General features: G+C 39.4%; 1 protein-coding gene across 9 annotated transcripts in view; it reads right to left on the bottom strand.

The window, feature by feature from the left end:
* Window positions 1–24,704, bottom strand: part of MICAL2 (microtubule associated monooxygenase, calponin and LIM domain containing 2) — a 224,182-nt gene that overhangs the window by 28,712 nt on the left and 170,766 nt on the right. For 8 of the 9 annotated variants that reach the window (XM_068555431.1, XM_068555426.1, XM_068555425.1 and 5 more), the window contains 3 exons: window positions 6,820–6,935; window positions 2,977–3,069; window positions 15–108 (listed from right to left, as the gene is read on the bottom strand). In XM_068555431.1, the coding sequence (XP_068411532.1) occupies window positions 15–108; window positions 2,977–3,069; window positions 6,820–6,935 (303 nt within the window). Of the gene's footprint in view, window positions 1–14; window positions 109–2,976; window positions 3,070–4,291; window positions 4,353–6,819; window positions 6,936–24,704 lie in introns of those variants that run through there. The other variant, XM_068555429.1, reaches the window with a different exon arrangement.

Here is a 24,704-nt window from a genome sequence, read left to right as displayed (position 1 = left end):
GCAGGGATGCCTACCTGCTTCTCCTCTCAGCGTCTTCTCTAGCCTCACGCCCTGGATCTCGGAAGCCCTCTGCCACTCCTCCACCTCTTCCAGCTGCCTCTGGATGGCCTGCAATGCCAGGATCAAACGTCACGCAGGTACTTTCAACGTGCAGAGTCATGCAAGGGCGCCAATTCTGCCGCCTACTTTCCAAGAGGAAGAAGCCCTTTCCCTCGTGATGCCACCTCCTTGATTAACTGGGTAAGAACCTATGAATTCCCAAAACAACTAGAACTTGACATTTCCTTTCTTTAAGTATGAAAACATAAAGCAAGGAGTCTGTGTGTAAGCTCAATTTGCCCCCAAGGAGACATTAAAACACTCCCCTTTGACCAGGCCAGTCACACAGACATGCTCTCAGGCAGAGGCTGCTGGGCTGGGTGGGTGGTCCTCGTAGTTCCTGGACTCCTCGGAGCCTCGGCCTCTGACCATGGTGACGGCATAGCCATCAGAACTACAGTCCCTACCCAGAGTAGGACAGGATCTCTGGGGGCAAACACAGGGCACATTTCTTTTCCCAAGAAGAACCGGCAGATACCTCCCAAGAAGTTGTTCTGGAACAGGAGACATGGGCCAACTCCTGGGGCTGGGTGTCCCTCTCTTGGTTTGTCCTGCTCCTGTCCTCAGCTACAAATGGGCAACCTATCCTTTCACTGCACCACGGGGGCTCTTGATTGCCTGTGGAAGTGCACTGTGGCTTATTACTAGCAGTTTATTAAGACAAGACAGAAATGTTTATCCCGTTAAGGCACCCCCTCCATACCCTTAACCTAACCATCAAGGCACCTAGCGAGGCTTGGGATCATGACTGCGTTTGCCTTTACATGTTTATTTTCCTTACCAGCTACTTCTCGCTTGTATATGAGGAAGGAAAATGAAGGGAAAACCTTTCCTCTGTACATTCTGTTCATCCCCGTCCATTTTGTCTGCTTTCAAACACACGCTGCCAAAAGGCACATCTCTTGACAGAACAGACTTTGCACCTGGCAGACCAGGTGTGTTCAAGGAAGTGGCAGCTGTCTGGGCAGGTAGAACGTGTGTGTTCTTCCTTTCCTACCTTCCTCTAGCTCTGTCTCACTCCTCTTCCTCCTTAACTCCACACCGTTCTAAGTCTCCCCTGGATTCAAAGTACAATCGCTGAGGCATCTGCAACCCGTGAAGAGGCCCAAGCAAGGGTGTCGGGTGGGAGGGGTGGGGATGGAGCAGCCACCTGGCTTCCTGCCTCAGCTGAGAGTGTTTAAGCCCCGAACATAAAATCTGAAATAGATGGGAATTCTATCTAAAACTACTTGTAATTTTATGCCCTCTTCCTCTCTGTCTCTCTTTTAAAGACAATTATATCTTTATAGATCTGTCTCTTGCTGGCACGGTGTAGAATTGCTAAAGGAAGGGAAACATTTAAATGACTTTATTACTGATTACTTTGCAATTATGGCCCTATAATTGTTATGGACTGAGTAGTGCCCCCTCCACCCCCACCCCCCCCACCACCACCCCCCCTCGCCACCCCGCCAAATTCATATGTTGATGTCCTAATCCCTAAAGAGACTGTGTTTGGAGATAGGGCCCTTAAGGAGGTAAATAAGGTTAAGTGAGGTCATACCAGTGGGCCCTAATCCAACAGGACTAGTGTCCTTATAAGAAAAGGAAAAGATACCAAAATTCTCTCTCTCTCTCTCTTTCTCTGAATGCACACAGAAAAAAAGGTCATGTGAAGACACAGCAAGAAGGCAGCTGTCTACAAGCCAGGAAGAGAGTCCTCACCAGAAACCAATCCTGCAGGCACCTTGATCTTGGACTTCCAGCCTCCAGGACTGTGAAAGAATAAATTTTTGTGGTTTAAGCCACCCAGTCTGTGGTATGTCATTATGGCAGCTCAAGCTGATTGATACGGTGGTCATTCTTTAGAAACTAAGGATGAAAATCTCAAAGATTATACAGGACTGGTACAGGTGCTAGCAGATTAGGCCTCAAAAGGCCATCGTAATTCTTCTGTTATCACTGCCTACTGTCTGGAGTAAAAATAGAAGGAGGGGAAATTGCTGAGTTTGCCAATCCATTTCATAAAGACTTCTCATGTTCTCAGAAGGAAAAGTTGAAATGTTTCAAGAAAGCCTGTTTCAGAAGTTGAGAATGGACAGAGGGAATTTATGGTAATTTTTCCCATCCACTAGGTGAAGGGGGTGGCTCCCAAGTCAGTCACTGAGAAGAGTAAAGGAGGCTGGAGTAAGTGACTTCCTGCTTTTGTCAGAAACAAATTACAGGACTACCTGGCCTGATAAAGCGAACAACTGGAAGAAGGGGTGTAGGGTATGCTGCATTAACGTGAGTGGTCATTTTAAGTCCTTCTGTCCTAAAACCCAACTGTCCCCCAAAGCTAGGTTTGGGGTCCTCAGGGAGAGGGCGTGTGCCTTGACTTTCTGCTTCATTTTGCAGGTGGGCAGATCAACTTGGGCAGAAATGTTTGGAGTAAACAATCAGCCCAGGAAATCTGTAGCAGAATGCTAGATGCTTGTGTGTTCAACTAACCTTGGAATAGAGACAGCCCCAGTAGTTGTCAGCTCAGCAAAGACACTGTCAGAAAGTCAGGGGAAGGTTGTGTCCTCACAGAGGACAAAACTAAGGCCACTGGTGTGTGGCACTAAGGGCCTGGGGTTGTTCCCAAGGCCATGTGTTGGCTGCTGTTCCAGCTCACTTTGCAGGACACGCATCTGCAGATGGAAAGGCAGCTGGGAGTGGGTCAACTCAACACCTGGGCCCTCCAGGCCCCAGAGTCCCACCAGGGATTGAGTCAGAGCCTTTAGAATAGCCACAAGCCCGGTTGCTCAGAGAAGAGAGACCTATCTTTCCCCAGTGCAATACAGATTTCCAAAGGCTTCCAGATCCAGATCCCCAGGATCCCAGACCCACTCACTCAGCTCAGGTTTGTTTTCTGACCTGAGCTTTATGAAGTCTTTTCAATTCTTCTTGCTTAACCAATTGTTTTGTTGCTTTTTCTAGCTTCCTTCTTCTTCTTAGTGTCTTCCTCTCCTACAAAAACCAAGAAGAAAAAAATATGTCTTGAAAAATGAAGCTGAAATTTACAAAATACTGTCACACACTCTGCCCTCTCCAACCAAACCACTGCTTAGCTTCTAGAACAACAATGTCAACAGAACTTTCTGCAGTGATGGAAATGTTCTGTATCTAGGCATAAGATTGCCTTCCCTACTTCACTTTGCTTGTACAAATACGTCATTAATACCACTGGGTTCTCTGTGTGCCTGGGCTAGTAGAATACAGAACATTCAAAATTGAGGCATTTAAAATAGCTGTCCAGATCCTGACGGTGTCTCTTCCAGGTTTTAGACAGCAGAGAAAGGAGAAGTAGTGGTGTGACCAGCTCCACATACTGGAAGTTTCAGGAGACTCTTCTGATTGGAGAGGCAGCAGAGAATAATGTTTGAGCACTGGGCCCAGGAGCCATGCAAAGCTGGCATTCAAACCCCAGCTGAGCTGTGTGAGCTTCGGGATGTCATACAACTTTCTGAACTTCAGCGTCCTCTTCAGAGCGATGGGAATGATTTAATGCCTACCTTGTAGGGATGGGATAAGGACTAAATGGGGTAAGGTGGGTCAAGTCCTTTGCAGAATACTTTAAAAAGATATGGGATAGATATTCAGTAAATACTATGATTTTTACTGTTACCAGTATGATTATTATATTATTATTATACAAATCAGCATGATTATAATTTCTTACTAAAATCTACTATTTTTCATATATGTGTGTGTATGTATGTAGTATGTATAATGTATGTATGTATAATCTTACATATACAAAATAAATGTCCAACTTGGGCCAGTTTTATTATGTTTGCCTTCTCGGAGCATACACATCAATTTTCTATATTAGGATGAGAATGAGAACATGCAAGAGACTTTCTTCTATGCTGGCAGAAATAAATATGGAATTAAAAACTTGTTACATCTAGCCTGGTGCCTGGGCATTCAGTAGCTCTGGCTGAGCTGAATATTTGCCCATTAAAAGGACTATAAATCCACAAGTGGGGAATAGACCTAACAGGCCTGACCCCAGGTCCATAATAGAGGTCAGAGATTTTACCTTAAAAGCAAGTGCCTTTCCAGGGCTTTCTGGATCCTTGTCATTCGGCCACCCATTCCATCACTCTCCTTAGGAGAGCATCCAGCTTTCAGGGTTCAGAATGTTTACGGATCATTGGTGAAAACATTTAGCTCAATGACGAAACTTGGTTTTTCTAAAAGTCTCTGTAGGATGTAGAATCCTAAAGATCTTCATCCTTTCTTTCATCCTTGGAAGGAAATTTTGGCTCTCAGAACTCAAACTTATTCTATATCACATCTCTATTGCTAGAGGACAACTTCCAGATTGACTGTCAACCACTGCAGAGGTTCCAGGCCATTTGGGTGAGGGAACCTCTCCTTTAAGCAGCCAGGACCTTTCTGGGAAGGCTGGGTGGGGAGGGGTGTGGTGTTATTTAACAAATATCTCTTGAGCTTCCACTATACTAATCTACATAATAATTGCCAGCATTTTTTGAGTGCTATGTGCCAGACACTGTACTGATTACTTCACATGCATCATTTTATTTACTCCACAAATTACACTTATTTCACAGATAAGGAAATCAAAACTCAGAGAAGTTAAATAACTTGCCCAAGATGACACAATCCGGAATTGGTAGAGCCAGGAGCTAAACCCAGGTAACCTGAATCCAGTGTCCACATTTCTATCGAGTTTATTCTGCCTTTCCTGTGCCAAATTCGGTGCAGATGCATCAAGGACCTCTGCTTTATAGAACTATCAAACTTTCCCCCTAAATTAAGACCATTCAAACAATTTCAGCGAGGGATGCCTTGACAGCATCACGCTGTCTTAGCACTTCCCAGCAGCAAAGCTGCCAAACCCCAACTGCTTTATCAAGAGTCAGCAAAGCAGAACCTAAGACAGGCAAAGAAAGTCCTTTACTGCCTTTTATTAAAAGATGCGGACATAGAAAAAAAGAAGGGTGATTTATTAACAAACGCTCATATAGCCTTACATTGCACCAGGCACGGTTCTCACATCTTCAATAATGGTGATGACGATACAGAGAAGAAAGGAAAACGTCTAAGGGCTAAGGAAGAAAAAGATGAAGGACAGAGAAAGGGAGAAATCTGGCAGGACTGAAGACAGGCTGCCTGTCCCCCTCTCTCTCAGATCCAGGCATTAACTTGAGGGGAGGGGGCAGAGCAAAGAGGCGAGGCCGCATATCCTGTCTCCAGTTTCCTTTGCAAAGGTTCACTTGAGCTGACGTGGGCTCTGTGCCATGTGGCTGGGGACACACCTATATGGGGCAGAAGAGATAAAGAAACTAGAAGGGAAAGCACTGCCCTTGTTCCTTCAGTGTGAGCCCTTGGGAAGTCATAAAGAAGGAACCTTTTTGCCAGCTTCCCTGCCTGAAGAGTGGGCCGTGTTGGAAGCCAGGTGAAGCGGGCAAGGTTTACCACACTGCAGGCTTATGTGATGACTGGCTCTGTTCTGGTCCAGCAGGAGGACAAGGAGTTATTCGCAGCGCTTGCCCTAGGTATCATGGTCTGGCCATTTCGATGGCTTTCAGCCACTCCATTCTTTTGGTCCCCATGAGTGGCAGAATGGCTGATGCTGGGGCTTCTGCCTCATTTGAATACAGAATTAACTCAGGGTCACTCAAGGGGGTGAGAGGGTCTGTAAGGAAATCCCAGAAATCAACACGACACATAGAATTCATTGGTACTGAGTGTCTAACTAATCATGGACACCCACGGTTAGAAATCAGAAATCTCTACGTATTCTCTTCTTCTCATTCTCTCTCTCCCCACCACGTCCCAGCTGTCTCCTGACTTGCTCCAAGGTGGGCCGTGGGGAGCTGGAACCCCTGAATGACTGGAGATGATGCCAAAGCTCCTAGCGCTAGATATGGAAAAGTTGAGTTTAAGTAAATAAATTTGGCTCTCTCTCTTTCTCCACAGATCCTTACTGCTCCAAAAAACAAACACTGCCAGAGCAGTGAACTGCTTCTGTCTGCCCAGGAAGCACATGATGTCCAGCCATTCAGCTCTTCCAGCCCCAGAGGATAAAGAAAACAATGGTGGGATTTGGTCATGGGATGCGTGTCTCCGTGTATGTAACATACAGACACATTTAAAGACATACAATGACGTTTGTGTTTTTTAATCCATGGGTATGGGAGTCATTTAAAGGGTTCTCCAGAAATTAATGCTCATTAAGCAAAGAGAAGAACTGCCATTCCCCCGCCGGCACACGGCTAGTCAGTGGGGATCCTCAGAGTCTAGATGCAACTGCATGGTACATTTCGTATTTCTGATTAGAATAAACATAACGTTTTCCATGCAATCTGCCTCTAGTGCTTCTTAAATGAAGCTGTGCTACCCCTAGGGAAATACACATCTGCTTGTTTTAATTTTTTCGATGGTTTGCTTGTTGGATCACCACTTTAAGAGCTGCAGTCACCAAATGGTTTCAAGTAAATATGTCTGTTTTTTCCCCCTTCCCACTTTGACATCTCTGAGAAAGGCAAGTTTCTAAAAGTTAAAAAATATATATATAAAGGTAATTCTTACGGGGTTCCAGGTAAAAAGAGCGGCTGCTATCAGATGCAATGAAACGTGATTCTCCTAATGAAACTGCTGCAGCTGGAGCCCACATTGGGTCTGAAATCTGGATGGTAAACGGCCCCCGCAAGCCAAGGCCCCCTTTGGTTTGCCAAGTGTTGTTACCTTTGACCGCAAGAAAGGCTGAGGATCGAATTCTTCATCTGCAGAGGAGGTGGTGGTGGAAGAGGTGGAAGAGGCAGTCCCTGTCACCTGCGTTCTGACGGGGACGTGCTTGGGACCTGAAATGGGAACAGAAGAACTCACTGAACTCCTAGCTTCTTCTCCTGCATCATGACCCAAAGCCACCTCTCCCTCCTCCCTGCTACCCCCATTCTCTTCCTCCCTGTGCTCCCCTCACTGCACCTGCCATGAGCGTGAGGCGGCAGCACCTAAGGGCAACTGAAAATTTGGCCCTCTACGTTAATTACATTTCTGGGTCCCTGCCAAGAGCTTTGCAGCTCTCTTTTCATGTGAAAAATAAAAAGGTATTATGCAGAAATCAATTAATTCCTTAAACACCATTTATATGGTGTGTTGCTAGGAATGCATTCAGAGATGAAATCTATTATTAAAATTCATGTCTGAAGTTAGCTGAGTTACCTAAATGCTTGTGTAAGGTTTGTTCTGCAGAGTAATTGAATGCAAAAAAGTCGGAGCCAGCTCTTAAACAAATCGCCCTTCTGCGGCTCACAGCATCTGGCACCCATTTTTACTACATGACATCTGCTCAGTGTAAAAGGGCTGGCGTCAGAATGTCTGGTCATAGAAAAAAAAAAAAATCCCAAATGTAATCAGAAGCAAAAGGACTCTAAGCCTAAGGTTTTATCACATAGCCTCATGCAACATAAATATTTCATTAATTATGGCTAAACAAATGCCAATTTTATTTTCCCAACTTGCAGATATTATCACATCATCGAAGTGATGATTCAAATGCCAGGAAAGGCGGTTTAAGATAGGGAGGGCTCAACAATTCAGGGCCCATGGGAGAGCTGAAGTCGAGGGGAGATGCCAACCTCTGAAAAAGAGGTAGATGGTTAGAGGCAGGAAAGTGCCTGTGTTCGCTCAGATCTCTTTGTGATCTGACTGGGGATCACGTGTGATAAAGTGTTCCAGGTGTCACGGGAGATTTTTATTCTTCTCAGCTAGAACATCTGCCCCTCCACATCAACCTGAGGCAGAGTTAATGATTAATATCTGGATTAACGCGCCCTGAACACTGGATATCAGAACCAGCTAGGACTCCATGATAGGAGATTTACTAATCTTTACTCTGCCGCGTCAGCTTCTATCTAAAGAGAAATATGTGTTGGGTGGGGAGGGAGGAGGAGAGGCAATTCCAAGCTGACTAACATTCTCTCCAGCCTGCCTTTTCTTCCCCGTAATTTTCAACTATTCACCCCAGTGGGAGAGGCCAAGTTTTAAAAATTAAGGGTAATTTTAACCTCCAGGAACACATTTACATATGCTGTTATTCAAAGCAAAATAATGCAAAACATCTATATAATAACACAGCCTCTCTGGGGAGAGAGTTAACTGTTTTCCACTTTAATTTGCCAGATGGGAACGCTCAGGTGAAGAGAAAATCAGGAGCCGCATAATAACGGTGGAGGCATCGTTAGTGGGGAGCTGAGACTGTTTCCCAGCCCCAGCCACTAAATCACCAATGAGTACTTTAGTCACTGAGTATTCCCCTCTTAGTGTGTGAGCTTGAGGAACTAACTTCACCTCCTGAGTTTCTGGGGATCATGACATCTAACTTGCAGAACTGTTGTAGAAGAGTAAACATAAGCAATATAAAGAGCCTAACACAGTGCCTGGTTCATTGCAGGTGCTTAAATAAATGTCGTCATCATCATCCGCTGCCTCTCCCAGAAGATGAAGCAGCAGCCATTGCTTCATCATCATCATTGATCCCAATGAACAATACTGCAATATTAGTAAAACTGCCTAATCAACCGTCATTTTATGGAGGAAGTATAATAACCTAAATCTGAAACTTTTTCTAACTGTCAAAAATAAATTTAATATTTCCACTGAATTTTATTTTGAAATTGAGGAGAAAACGTTCCCAGATATAATGCATTTCTTAAACTTCTGGCAAAGTTATATAAAGTTAAATAGTTACCCCTGAATCTCTTCCCCTTTACTCTCTTCCATCATAGAACCATTCATTCTAGTTTACTTTTCATTTGCAAGCTTAAAAAATTTGCAGCATTGTTCTGCTCTGGCTATAATGGAGTGACTGATTCTGGGATTGATCTCCCACCACAAAGCACTAGAAGTCAGGATGAAATATATGAAGCAGCTGTTTCCAGACACTGGACAAGAGGCAGTACAGAACTGTGATAACGGCGGGAACAGAGCTTACATGAGGTAAGCCCTACAATCACAGTAGCTTTCTGCCTACAGGCACTTTCCAGAACACAGTGCAGGTAGGAGGAACCTAAACAGAGCATAGCAGATTCATTGAGTTGAGAAGACAAAGGTCACCGTTTGAGTGGGCTGAGGCAGTTGGAATACGTGAGGAAGAGTACTGAGAGGAAGGAGCTATGCAGAAAACAGACTTCAGAAATAAGCATAAAAGTCAACTTGAGTCTATTGCTTAATGATAAACTATAGATGCATAGAGAGAAATTGCATGAGGTTGGGCCAACAACTGCTGAAGAGTTACAGGGTAAATAATCTCTAAAGCTTTCACAAGACTGGAAAATGTTCAAGTTTTACCCAAATAGGGTAGAGCAAATGTTGGGGGCATTAGAGTGGAGACGACAGAAGAGTCACACTTGAGTAACAGGGATAAATTAGCTCTAGAGTAAAGGTCATTATAGACATAACTGAATAAGCTTAAAAACCAGCCTTGTAAGAAACAAATTGATCTGCAAGTTACTCTACTGGCTGCCAAACATTTTTTAATGCCTATATAACATTCTTTAAATGAGGAAACAAAATCTAGACACTCTAAAATGTAATATTTACAAAATCTAACAGCCAGTAAGCAGTTACTAGATACACAAAAAAGCAGGACAATGAGTCTGATAATCAAGAGAAAAATCAATCAATAAAAGCAGACTCAGAAATGATGAAATTAGCAGACAAAGATTTAAAAAGAGTTATTCTAAATGTGCTCAAGAATTTAAAAAGAAAACATGAACAGAATAAGGACAGAAACAATAAATATTTTTAAAAGAACCAAATGGAACCTATGAAGATGAAAACTACAAAATCTGAAATGAAAATTTCACTGGATCAGTTTAACAACAGACTAAATACTGCAGAGGAAAATATTCAGTGAAATTAAATAATAGCAATAAAATAAAAACTATCTAAAATGAAGCACAGAGAAAAAGAGACTGAAAAAATGAATAGAACCTCAATGACCCGTGGGACAATATCAAGTGGTCTAAAATACATGTGATTGGAGTGCCAGGAGACAGAGGGAGAATGACAGGAACAGAAAACATAGTTGACGTAATATTGCTGAAAATCATGCAAATTTAATGAAAATTGTAAATCCACAGCTTCAAGAAGCTCAAAAACCCACAAGCAGGGTAAACACAAAGAAAATCATAGCAAGCCTCATGATAATGAAATTGCCAAAAACCAGAGATACAGATAAAATCTTAAAAGCAGACAGAGAAAAATGATACATTTCATACAGAGAAACAAAGATAAGAATGTCCATGGACATCTTGTCAGAACCTAAATATGCCAAGAGACAATAGAACATCATTAAAATGCTGAAAGAACAAAAAAAATCTGTCAACTTATGATTCTATGTCCAGTGAAACGACCCATTCAAAATGAAGCAAAAGGGGCTTCCCTGGTGGTCCAGTGGGTAAGACTCCACACTCCCAATGCAGGGGACCCAGGTTTGATCCCTGCTTGGGGAACTAGATCCCGCATGCACACCACAACTAAGAGTTCGAAGGCCACAACTAAGAAGTCTGCATGCCTCAATGAAGATCCCGTGTGCGGCAGCTAAGACCCGGCACAGACAAAATAAATAAATAAAATAATAAATAAATAAATAAATATCAAAAAAAAATTCTCCTTACCTTCCTTGTTTTTTTAAAAAAAAAATGAAGCAAAAAGAAAGGGGTTTTTTTTGTTGTTTTTTTGCTTTTTTTAGGAGAAAGAAGTTAGGATAATTTGTTGTTAGCTGACATGGATATTAAAAAGTTTTAAAAAGTTCTGTAGCAGAAGGAATATACCAGATGGAATGAAGAGGTTCAGAAATGGTAAATATAAAATAATTTTTCTTTGTGGTTCTTAATTTCTTTAAAAGACAATTGACTGTTTAATGTAAGATAGTGTGAAATAATAATAAATATACCTACAGATCTTCCTCTGCTTACAATGGGGTTACATCCCGATAAACCCATCCAAAGTTGAAAATATTGTAAGTTGAAAACTCATTTAATACACCTAACTTACTAAATGTTGTAACTTAGCCTAGCATACCTAAATGTGCTCAGAACACTTACATTGCCTACAGTTGGAAAAAATCATCTAAAACAAAGCCTAGTTTATAACAAAGGGTAGACTAGCTCATGTATTGATAGATTATTGAATACTACACTGAAAGTGAAAAACAGAATGGTTGTTTGAGTACAGAGTACAGGCTGTTAAGTGTATCGGTTATTTACCAGCCAGGTCTCCTGGCTGACTGCGAGCTGTGGCTCTCTGGAGAGTATGGTACCACATATTGCTCGCCTGGGAAAAGATCGAAATTCAAAATGTGAAGTATGGTTTCTAATGAATGCATATTGCTTTTGCATTACCATAAAGTCAAAAAATTGCAAATTGAACCAGTGTAAATCAGGGACTTTCTGTATTGGTCTCTGCCCCTGGCTTCTGCTAATATTTGATCTTTGACCCCAATTCCTGGCAAAAAGGTCCTAAAACCCTTGGAATTTCCTAGGTGATAGGAGTATCTTTTGTTCTAATGAGGTGGCTCTTGGTGGGCTTGTGGATGGGGACTGGTCACTAGAAGGACCAAGCCATGATTAGAAGCTTGGAACTATCATCCCTACCCCTCCATCTTCTGAAGAGGGGAGAGGGGCTGGAAAATGAGTTAATAATCTATCACACCTATGTGATGAAGCCTCCATAAAAATCCCTGAAGTACAGGGTTTAGAGAGCTCCCAGATTGGTGAACACATCCATGTGCTGGGAGGGTGCTGCACCCCAGCTCCATGGGGACAGAAGCTCCTGTGCTTGGGACCCTTCCAGACTTCATCCTATGTATTTGTTCATCAGGCTATTCATCTGTATCCTTTATCATATCCATTATAATAAACTAATAAGTATAAGTAAGTGTTTCCCTGAGTTCTACACCAGACTAGCAAATTATTGAACCCAAGGAAGGAACTGGGGGAACCTCTACTTATAACCAGTCGGTCAGAAGTACAGGTGACAACCTGTAAGGATATAGAAGATTTGAGCAAACACTACTAATACATTTGACCTAACTGACTGATATAAAACAACATCCCCAATAACTAGAGAATATAAATTTTTTTCAGACCACATGGAACATTCACTAAATTGGTGATATGCCAAGCCATAAAGCAAGTATCAACAAATTTCAAAGGACTGAAGTCATACATAGTATGTCTTCTGACAACAGTGAGGTTAAGCTAGAAATCAATTAATAAAAAATATAAGTAGAACACTTCAAAATGATTAGAACTTAAACAATACTTTCTAACAACCTACAGATCAAAGAAGAAATAAAAATAAATTTAAATTAACCGATGATAAAAAATATGGTATAACAAAATGACTGGAATGCAGCTAAAGCGATGATTAGAGGGGAATTTAGAGCTTTAAATGTATACATTATGCAAAAGAGAAAAGTTGAGAATTGATGCTCTAAGATCTACTTCAAGAAACTAGAAAAAGAACCACCAAATGAACCTAAGGAAAACAAAAAGGAAGAAAATACTCAAGATAAGAACAGATTATGAAAGACAATAAAGACAAAGCAGAAATAAAATAGAAAATTAACAAAGTAAAAATTTTCTTCTTTAAAAAGATGAACAAAATTGATAACCTCCACGAAGAATGACTGAGAAAAAAGAGACAGAAAACACACCTACCAATACTGGGGATAAAAAGTCCTACAGAGTACTAAAGGAAGTTAGTAACCATAAACCATTTTATGACAATAAATTTGAAAATTTGGATTAAATGGACAAATTTATTGAAAAACATGACTTACAAAACTGACAAAAGAATAGAAAATCTGAGTAGTTACATATCTAACAAAAGGAACCCTCATATACTGCTGGTGGGAATATAAATTGGTGCAGCCACAGTAGAAAACAGTGTGAAGGTTCCTCAAAAAATTAAGAATAGATCTACCATATGATCCAGTTATTCCACTTCTGGGTATTTATCCAAAGAGCACAAAACACTAATTTCAAAAGATATACACACTATGCTGCGTTCATCACTATGCTACGTTCATCACAGATATACACACTATGCTATGTTCATCACTATGCTACATTCATAGAGATGTGCTATAGGAGAGAATACTACTCAGCCATAAAAAAGGATGACATCTTGCCACTTGTGACAACATGGATGGACCTTGAGGACTTTATGCTAAGTGAAATAAGATGGAGAAAGACAAATATATATGAGTTCACTTATATGTGGAATACAAAAATAAATAAATTAATGAACAAATCAAATCAAACCAAATAAAAACAAACATGTGGATACAGAGAACAGAGTAATGGTTACTAGAGGGAAGAGGGTACCAGAGGGCAAAATGGGTAAAGAGGGTCAACTGTATGGTGATGGATGGGAACTAAAACTTTGGTTGTGAGCACACAGTAGTGTATATAGGAGTCAAAATATAATGCTGTACATGTTAAGCACATAATGTTATAACCAATAAAAAGAGTACCTATAAAAATAATCTACAGCAAATAGAAAGATAAGTCTTCTGATATTGGGTTAAAAAGATAATGATCTATTTATTACCACTTCTATTTAGCACTGTATAGGCAGTCCCAGGCAGTACAAGAATATTAAATAAAAGGTATACAAACTGGAAAGGAGGATGTCAAACTGTCTTTATTTTCAGACAACATGATTATCTGTGTAGAAAATCTCACAAAAAAGCTACTAGAATAATAAGTGATTTTAGCAAGGACAACAGAAAAAGTCAATTGCGTTTCTACATATTAACAATGAGCAACTGAAAATCAAAATTAAGAAAGCCACTCCATTTACAGTAGTAACAACAACAAACTGTGAAATTCTTAAGGGATACATTTAACAAAATATGCACAGAAACTACACACTGAAAACTAAGAAAACCTAAATAAATTAAGAGATATTCCATCTCCATGGACTGAAAGACTCAGTAGGTATCAATTTTTCCCAAATTATTTAGAGACTAAAAACAATCCCAATCAAAATTCCAGCAGGCTTATTTGGTAGAAATTGACTAGCTAAATTTAAAATTTTTATGGAAACACAAAAGACCTAGAATAGCCAAAATAACTTTTAAGAACAAAATTTGAGGACTCCCACTATCTGTTTGCAAGACTTACTCTAAATCTCTAGTAATCAAGAGTATAAGGATAAATATACAGATCAATGGAACAGAGTAGAGAGTACAGAGGTAAACCCACACGTATATAGTCAACTAATTATCTGTAAAGATGACATTGTAACACAATGGGGGAAGAAGAGACTTTTTAACAAGTGGTGCTTTAACAATTGGATATCTATGGGCAAAAAACTTTGACTTTTATTTACTATAAGAAATTAATTAGAATTGTAGACTTAAGCCCAAAAGCTAAAAACTGTAAAACTTCTGAGAGAAAACATAGGAGAAAGCCTTAGTAACTTTGGGTTTAGAAAGATTTCTTAAATCTAATTCAAATTATTAAAAAATAAATTAATTTGACTTCATCAAATTAAAAACTGCTGTTCTTTGGATGATGAAAATGAAAAGACAATCCACTAGCTGGGAGAAAATATTTGTAAACACATATCTGATAAAGGCCTTATAACCAGAATTTTTATGAACTCTGACTAAATAGAGGGTTATAGTGTGTTCTCAGATCAGAAGACACAATATTCTAAAGCTATCAAATGTCTCTAAATTAATCAATTTAAAACTGTATCATTTATAACTGCACACACAAAAATTGAATACCAGGGAATATATGTAATGAAAATTGTGCACGATCACTACAACTACAAAACACTGACAGAAATTGCAGAAGTCTTTAGGAATGTATCATGTCCAGGGATTTGAAGACTTACTATTATAAAGATGTTAATTTTCTCCAAATTTATCTCTGGAGTCAATGCAATACTAGTCATATGCCCAGAAAATATTTTTGTGGAAATTGATGAGTTGATTCTTTAAGTCATATGGAAATGCAAAAGGCCAAGAATATCAAACAATCTTGAAGAACAAAGTGGAGAATTTACTTCAGACTATGAAGATTTATTATAAAACCACATAATGAAAACAGAGTGACTCAGGTGCAAGGACAGACAAACCAGTGGAAATGAATAGAAGGTTCAAAAATGAACCTGCCTCATTAATGACAAAAGTGTCACTGCAATGAAGTGGGGGGAAAAGATGGCTTTTTAAATAAATGCTGCTGAATCAACTGGATAACAACACGGAAAAAAAATAAACACTCACCCTACCTCACAGAATATACAAAAATCTATCCTACATTGGTCATAGACTTAATTATGAAAGATAAAATAATAAAGCTTCTATAACAGTGTTGTACAATAGAAATCCAACATGAGCCACGTATGTCATTTAAAATTTTCTAGTAGCCACATTAAAAAATGTAAAAACAGATGAAATTAGTCTTAATCATATGTTTAGCTCAAATTTCAAAAATATTATCATTTCAATGTGTAATCAAATATAAAAATATTAATGAGATCTTTTACATTATTTCATTCAAACTAAGTCTTCAGAATCTGGTGCATATTTTATACTTACAGCACATCTTGTTTCTTGGGTTTTTTTTTCATATATAGCTCCTTTATTTGTAGAAAAGATTTGTGGAAAACAAGGTAAATTTTATAAAAATTACATGGCTACCAAAATGAAACTCATCACTGGTGATAAATAAGTGACTGAAGTAATAACCAGTTTACCTGGGATGATTTGCCAGGATGCTCAAGGGGAGATATTACTTGGTACAGCCTGCTATATGCACCAAAATAATAGTTACTGACCTTTGAAATTTATGGAAAGAACCATACAAATGGTTTTCAGATATAACTTTAATTTTTGGAAGTATTTGAAGGGTTTTTTAAAATTTTTAAATATTTATTTATTTATTTATTTTTGGCTGCGTTGGGTCTTTGTTGCTGTGCGCGGGCTTTCTCTAGTTGCAGTGAGTGGGGGCTACTCTTCGCTGTGGTGCGCGGGCTTCTCATTGCGGTGGCTTTTCTTGTTACGGACCACGGGCCGTAGAGCACAGCCTTAGTAGTTGTGGTGCATGGGCTTAGCTGCTTCGCAGCATGTGGGATCTTCCTGGACCAGGGCTCAAACCCGTGTCCCCTGCATTAGCAGGTGGATTCTTTTTTTTTTTTTTTTTTTTCCCCCACACACACACTGTATTTTATTTTTACAAGAGATAAATAGACTGACACCAAGCATTGTACATGGATGACCACAACAAAAGCAACAATGATTGCAATTACCAAACATGAAACACACTCATACTATGTCATAATATTGACATTCAGTCCAGTAATCCTCCACTGTAACAGCTCCTTTACTTTGCAGTGAAAATTGATTTGTATATTCTTTGCCTCTGAGTCCTTGTGGGATTTTTTTTTTTAATTCAGACAGAAAGTCACAAAAATTATACTCATCCTCATCAGTTCACTCAGTCCCATGTAATTAATTTTTTTTTCATCTTGGTCTTTTGTTAGCACTTTTATGAGTTCATCAGTTTTTCATTAGAGTTCTGAAAATGCTTATTCATTCAGTTCAGCAGTACAGTCAGTTACCAGAAACCTGTACTTGTCAGAGTCTTTTCCATGAATTTCTTAAAGATGAAACCCTTTTATAGGAACATATTTGCAAGAGCATCAGAGTACACCCAGAACTGTCTGTAAATGACAAAAGACTTAAAAATGACCACAGTTAAAGATTTGATGAAAGTTCATAATAATGCAGTTGACAAGAAAATTAGTTATTTCTGAGATATACATTTTAAGGTAATAACTAGGATTATGACATATAACATTATACCAGAACATATAAGATTTTTGGAAATTTCATGTAATATCTGAAACATTTATATTAACAGATTTCCATACAAATAACCCAATGAAAGTTTAGTATTAGTTGTTTTGTTTGTTTATACTGCAGGTTCTTATTAGGCATCAATTTTATACACATCAGTGTATACATGTCAATCCCAATCGCCCAATTCAGCACACCACCATCCCCACCCCACTGCAGTTTTCCCCCCTTGGTGTCCATATGTCCGTTCTCTACATCTGTGTCTCAACTTCTGCCCTGCAAACCGGCTCATCTGTACCATTTTTCTAGGTTCCACATACATGCGTTAATATACGATATTTGTTTTTCTCTTTCTGACTTACTTCACTCTGTATGACAGTCTCTAGATCCATCCACGTCTCAACAAATGACTCAATTTCGTTCCTTTTTATGGCTGAGTAATATTCCATTGTATATATGTACCACATCTTCTTTATCCATTCCTCTGTTGATGGGCATTTAGGTTGCTTCCATGACCTGGCTACTGTAAATAGTGCTGCAATGAACATTCGGGTGCATGTGTCTTTTTGAATTACGGTTTTCTCTGGGTATATGCCCAGTAGTGGGATTGCTGGGTCAGATGGTAATTCTATTTTTAGTTTTTTAAGGAAACTCCATATTGTTCTCCATAGTGGCTGTATCAATTTACATTCCCACCAACAGTGCAAGAGGGTTCCCCTTTCTCCACACCCTCTCCAGCATTTGTTGTTTGTAGATTTTCTGATGATGCCCATTCTAACTGGTGTGAGGTGATACCTCATTGTAGTTTTGATTTGCATTTCTCTAATAATTAGTGATGTTGAGCATCTTTTCATGTGCTTCGTGGCCGTCTGTATGTCTTCTTTGGAGAAATGTCAATTTAGGTCTTCTGCCCATTTTTGGATTGGGTTGTTTGTTTCTTTAATATTGAGCTGAATGAGCTGTTTATATATTTTGGAGATTAATCCTTTGTCCTTTGATTCATTTGCAAATATTTTCTCCCATTCTGAGGGTTGTCTTTTCGTCTTGTTTATGGTTTCCTTTGCTGTGCAAAAGCTTTGAAGTTTCATTAGGTCCCATTTGTTTATTTTTGTTTTTATTTCCATTACTCTAGGAGGTGGATCAAAAAAGATCTTGCTGTGATTTATGGCAAAGAGTGTTCTTCCTATGTTTTCCTCTAAGAGTTTTATAGTGTCCAGTCTTACATTTAGGTCTCTAATCCATTTTGAGTTTATTTTTGTGTATCGTGTTAGGGAGTATTCTAATTTCATTCTTTTACATGTAGCTGTCCAGTTTTCCCAGCACCATTTATTGAAGAGACTGTCTTTTCTCCATTGTATATCTTTGCCTCCTTTGTCATAGATTAGTTGACCATAGGTGCGTGGGTTAATCTCTGCGCTTTGTATCTTGTTCCATTGATCTATGTTTCTGTTTTTGTGCCAGTACCATATTGTCTTGATTACTGTAGCTTTGTAGTATAGTCTGAAGTCAGGGAGTCTGATTCCTCCAGCTCCATTTTTTTCCCTCAAGACTGCTTTGGCTATTCGGGGTCTTTTGTGTCTCCATATAAATTTTAAGATGATTTGTTCTAGTTCCGTAAAAAATGCCATTGGTAATTTGATAGGGATTGCATTGAATCCGTAGATTGCCTTGGGTAGTATAGTAATTTTCACAATGTTGATTCTTCCAATCCAAGAACATGGTATATCTCTCCATCTGTTGGTATCATCTTTAATTTCTTTCATCAGTGTCTTATAGTTTTCTGCATACAGGTCTGTTGTCTCCCTAGGTAGTTTATTCCCAGGTATTTTATTCTTTTTGTTGCAATGGTAAATGGGAGTGTTTCCATAATTTCTCTTTCAGATTTTTCATCATTAGTGTATAGGAATGCAAGAGATTTCTGTGCATTAATTTTGTATCCTGCAACTTTACCATATTCATTAATTAGCTCTAGCAGTTTTCTGGTGGCAGTTTTAGGATTCTCTATGTATAATATCATGTCATCCGCAAACAGTGACAGTTTTACTTCTTCTTTTCCAATTTGTATTCCTTTTATTTCTTTTTCTTCTCTGATTGCCGTGGCTAGGACTTCCAGAACTATGTTGAATAATAGTGGTGAGAGTGGACATCCTTGTCTCGTTCCTGATCTTAGAGGAAATGCTTTCAGTTTTTCACCATTGAGAATGATGTTTGCTGTGGGTTTGTCATATATGGCCTTTATTATATTGAGGTAGGTTCCCTCTATGCCCACTTTCTGGAGAGTTTTTATCATCAATGGGTGTTGAATTTTGTCAAAAGCTTTTTCTGCATCTATTGAGATGATCATATGGTTTTTCTTCTTCAATTTGTTAATATGGTGTATCACATTGATTGATTTGCGTATATTGAAGAATCCTTGCATCCCTGGGATAAATCCCACTTGATCGTGGTGTATGATCCTTTTAATGTGTTGTTGGATTCTGTTTGCTAGTATTTCGTTGAGGATTTTTGCATCTATATTCATCAGTGATATTGGTCTGTAATTTTCTTTTTTTGTAGTGTCTTTGTCTGGTTTTGGTATCAGGGTGATGGTGGCCTCATAGAATGAGTTTGGGAGTGTTCCTTCCTCTGCAATTTTTTGGAAGAGTTTGAGAAGGATAGGTGTTACCTCTTCTCTAAATGTTTGATAGAATTCACCTGTGAAGCCATCTGGTCCTGGACTTTTGTTTGTTGGAAGATTTTTAATCACAGTTTCAATTTCATTACTTGTGATTGGTCTGTTCGTATTTTCTGTTTCTTCCTGGTTCAGTCTTGGAAGGTTATACCTTTCTAAGAATTTGTCCATTTCTTCCAGGTTGTCCATTTTATTGGCATAAAGTTGCCTGTAGTAGTCTCTTAGGATGCTTTGTATTTCTGCAGTGTCTGTTGTAACTTCTCCTTTTTCATTTCTGATTTTATTGATTTGAATCCTCTCCCTCATTTTCTTGATGAGTCTGGCTAATGGCTTATCAATTTTGTTTATCTTCTCAAAGAACCAGCTTTTAGTTTTATTGATCTTTGCTATTGTTTTCTTTGTTTCTATTTCATTTATTTCTGCTCTGATCTTTATGATTTCTTTCCTTCTGCTAACTTTGGGTTTTGTTTGTTCTTCTTTCTCTAGTTTCTTTAGGTGTAAGGTTAGATTGTTTACTTGAGATTTTTCTTGTTTCTTTAGGTAGGCTTGTATAGCTATAAACTTCCCTCTTAGAACTGCTTTTGCTGCATCCCATAGGTTTTGGGTCGTCGTGTTTTCATTGTCATTTGTCTCTAGGTATTTTTTGATTTCCTCTTTGATTTCTTCAGTGATCTCTTGGTTATTTAGTAACGTATTGTTTAGCCTCCATGTGTTTGTCTTTTTTACGTTTTTTTCCCTGTAATTCATTTCTAATCTCATAGCATTATGGTCAGAAAAGATGCTTGATATGATTTCAATTTTCTTAAATTTACTGAGGCTTGATTTGTGACCCAAGATGTGATCTATCCTGGAGAATGTTCCGTGCGCACTTGAGAAGAACGTGTAATCTGCTGTTTTTGGATGGAATGTCCTATAAATACCAATTAAATCTATCTGGTCTATTGTGTCATTTAAAGCTTCTGTTTCCTTATTTATTTTCATTTTGGATGATCTGTCCATTGGTGTAAGTGAGGTGTTAAAGTCCCCCACTATTATTGTGTTACTGTCAATTTCCTCTTTTATGGCTGTTAGCAGTTGCCTTATGTATTGAGGTGCTCCTATGTTGGGTGCATATATATTTATAATTGTTATATCTTCTTCTTGGATTGATCCCTTGATCATTATGTAGTGTCCTTCTTTGTCTCTTGTAACATTCTTTATTTTAAAGTCTATTTTATCTGATATGAGTATAGCTACTCCAGCTTTCTTTTGATTTCCATTTGCATGGAATATCTTTTTCCATCCCCTCACTTTCAGTCTGTATGTGTCCCTAGGTCTGAAGTGGGTCTCTTGTAGACAGCATATATATGGGTCTTGTTTTTGTATCCATTCAGCAAGCCTGTGTCTTTTGGTTGGAGCATTTAATCCATTCACGTTTAAGGTAATTATCGATATGTATGTTCCTATGACCATTTTCTTAATTGTTTTGCGTTTGTTTTTGTAGGTCCTTTTCTTCTCTTGTGTTTCCCACTTAGAGAAGTTCCTTTAGCATTTGTTGTAGAGCGGGTTTGGTGGTGCTGAATTCTCTTAGCTTTTGCTTGTCTGTAAAGCTTTTGATTTCTCCATCAAATCTAAATGAGATCCTTGCCAGGTAGAGTAATCTTGGTTGTAGGTTCTTCCCTTTCATCACTTTAAGTATATCATGCCACTCCCTTCTGGCTTGTAGAGTTTCTGCTGAGAAATCAGCTGTTAACCTTATGGGAGTTCCCTTGTATGTTATTTGTCATTTTTCCCTTGCTGCTTTCAATAATTTTTCTTTGTCTTTAATTTTTGCCATTTTGATTACTATGTGTCTTGGCGTGTTTCTCCTTGGGTTTATCCTGTATGGGACTCTCTGCGCTTCCTGGACTTGGGTGGCTATGTCCTTTCCCATGTTAGGGAAGTTTTCAACTATAATCTCTTCAAATATTTTCTCTGGTCCTTTCTCTCTCTCTTCTCCTTCTGGGACCCTTATTATGCGAATGTTGTTGCATTTAATGTTGTCCCAGAGGTCTCTTAGGCTGTCTTCATTTCTTTTCATTCTTTTTTCTTTAGTCTGTTCCGCAGCAGTGAATTCCACCATTCTGTCTTCCAGGTCACTTATCCGTTCTTCTGCCTCAGTTATTCTGCTATTGATTCCTTCTAGTGTAGTTTTCATTTCAGTTATTGTATTGGTCATCTCTGTTTGTTTGTTCTTTAATTCTTCTAGGTCTTTGTTAATCATTTCTTGCATCTTCTTAATCTTTGCCTCCATTCTTATTCCGAGGTCCTGGATCATCTTCACTATCATTATTCTGAATTCTTTTTCTGGAAGGTTGCCTATCTCCACTTCATTTAGTTGTTTTTCTGGGGTTTTTTCTTGTTCCTTCATCTGGTATATAGCCCTCTGCCTTTTCATCTTGTCTATCTTCCTGTAACTGTGATTATTGGTCCACAGGCTGCAGGACTGTAGTTTTTCTTGCTTCTAGCAGGTGGATTCTTAACCACTGTGCCACCAGGGAAGCCCTTGAATGGTTTTAAACATGGGCTTGAATTTGTAAACATCTACAACTTTCCCCCACAAGGACTCCCAGCCCAAGAGTAAGCTGTGGCTTAACCAATCGGGAATGTCTGTGCTGTTGAAGGCCAGTGCTATTTTCCACGGAGGGGAACATCAACCATTTTCTGGCTTGTTACAACTTTCAAGGCCCTTATGTCTTTGATGCTGAGCATCTGGCCAGGGGCATTTTGTGAACCAGACAATGAGAGCTTCTTGGAATGAGCACATCTTGGTTTAGACAATACATTTTCAATAATTAAAGTGAAATGTAATCCTATCAAAAGAGAAACGTTGAGTTGAATAGAAAAATATTTTATACAGCTTCAGTTTTAAAATTTAAATCCATTAACATAAATAAAACTAAAAATTCAATTCCTTTCTCACACTAGCCCTATCTCAAGTGTGAAATAGTGGCTACCCTATTGGACAGTGCAATTCCAGAAGGTAACACACAACAGTATCTTTGTGACCTCAGGATAGGGAAAGATCTCATAAACAGGATGCAAAAATCAACAATAAGGGAAAATATTGATAAATTTGGCTTTATTAAAATAAGTGCCTTTGTTTATCAAAAACACCTTTAGAGAGTGAAAAAGTGAGCGGAAGAGTGGGAGAAGATATTTTATATACATGTATATATATGCGTTGGGTCTGACAAAGGACTTATATCCAGAATCTACACAGATTACAAACCAATAAGGAAAGGGCTGACTACATAATGGAAGCATGGACAAAAGACTTGAATAGAGATATCATACAAGAAAATATCTACATAAGCATGTGAACAGTAGTGCAACATCATTATCAGGTAAATGCCAATTAAAACCATGAGATACCACCACACTCCCATAAAAATGGCGACATCAACAAAACAAAACAAAACTGAGACTATGGAGTGTTGGAAAGGATGTGGGTCAAGGGGAGTTCTCAGTTCCTGCTGGAGGGTATATACATTGGCACAACCACTTTGGAAAACCATTTGACAGTATCTACTAAAGCAAACCAATCACGCCTAACCCCAGGACCTAGCAATTCACTCCCAGGTATGTACTGACAGAGATTCTCTCTTTGCCCATACTCTAGCCAAGCTCACCTGAGCCCCCTCGACTAGACCTCAACCTTGGCCCGTAGCAACTAGGCTCTCAACACAAATAGTTTAGCCCACCCACTTCTTCCTACACTGAAAGACTTAAACACTGGCAGTTTCTAACAGTTCAAGGCCACATCCCTAGGATGACCCAGTCCCCCTTAAAGTACCTTCCTGAGAAAACTCAAGACTGACTGACAAATGAATTTACTGTTTGTTTTAGCCAACACCTGTCTATAGGCTCCTGACCACACTTTCTTAGAGCCTTTACTAAAAAGGGCTTACAACTGTCAATCCTTCTTCTGTCCCTTTGAGATGTATATGTATCTCCTATCACTCAGGAGGACCAGAAAGCCAGTCCTTTCAAATGCAACCATCAGGAAGGATAGGGCCTCTGTCTCCCAGTTTCTGGGGGAGGATAGAATCCTAACTTCAATCACTGCCAGCTAACAGACCCAGCTGACCTAACCAGCATTTACACTAACCAACCGTATAGAACTTTTCACTTCCCTGACTCTACTGAGACCCCACTCACCCCTCTCCCTATTCCCTCATTCTCCCTGTCAAACACCCAGCCACCTCTGGCAAAATCAAAGCTGAGATCAGTTCATACTGAACTCTCTTCCCTACTGTAACAATAAATTACTAATTAAACTCTGTCCTTACCACTTTAACTAGTATCTGGCTTTGTTTATCTTTGACAATACCCAACAGAAACACTATGTATAAGGGTGCTGAAAGCAGCATTCTTCACAATAAAAACAACTGAAAGCAACCTAAGTGCCCAGCATCAGAATGCACCAATAAAGAGTGTCATATTCATACAAGCGAATAAAATGAGGTGGTGGAAAAGAGGAAACCACTGCTACGCATATGGACATGGATCCACCCCCCTTAACGTTTAATGAAAGAAGCCAGGCACAAAAGGGCACATATTTGTATTAGTTTTCTACTGTTGTGGGAGCAGTGAACACCATAGCAGCTTACAATAGCACCTACTGATTATCTCATAGTCATGTAGGTCAGAAGTGCAGGCCTGGCTCCACTGGGTCCTCTGCTCAGTGTCTCCCAAAGCTGTAGTCAAGGTGTCCACTGGGTTGGGGTCTCATTTGCAGCTAAGGGTTCTCTTCCAGCTCATTCAGATTGTTGGCAGAATTTAGTTCTTAGTGGTTGTAGGACACGGGGTCCGTTTTCTTGCTGGCTGTCAGCTGGTTGTAGCTCCTGGAGGCCTCCTGCTCATAAGTTCTCTCAATGCGTGACAGGTTACTCCTTCGAGGCCAGCAGGACCATGTCTTTCTCATGCTTTGAATTTCTGACTTCGGGAAGGGCCCTGTCCTTGCTAAGGGCTCACCCGATTACGTTAGGCCTACCCCTTTCCCTTTTGATGAACTCAAACTCAATTGTCTTGGAACTTAATTACATTTGCAAAACC

Source organism: Eschrichtius robustus, chromosome 11 (genome assembly GCF_028021215.1).
Source record: "Eschrichtius robustus isolate mEscRob2 chromosome 11, mEscRob2.pri, whole genome shotgun sequence".
Lineage (NCBI taxonomy): Eukaryota > Metazoa > Chordata > Mammalia > Artiodactyla > Eschrichtiidae > Eschrichtius > Eschrichtius robustus.
This window is presented reverse-complemented; position numbering and strand designations above follow the sequence as displayed.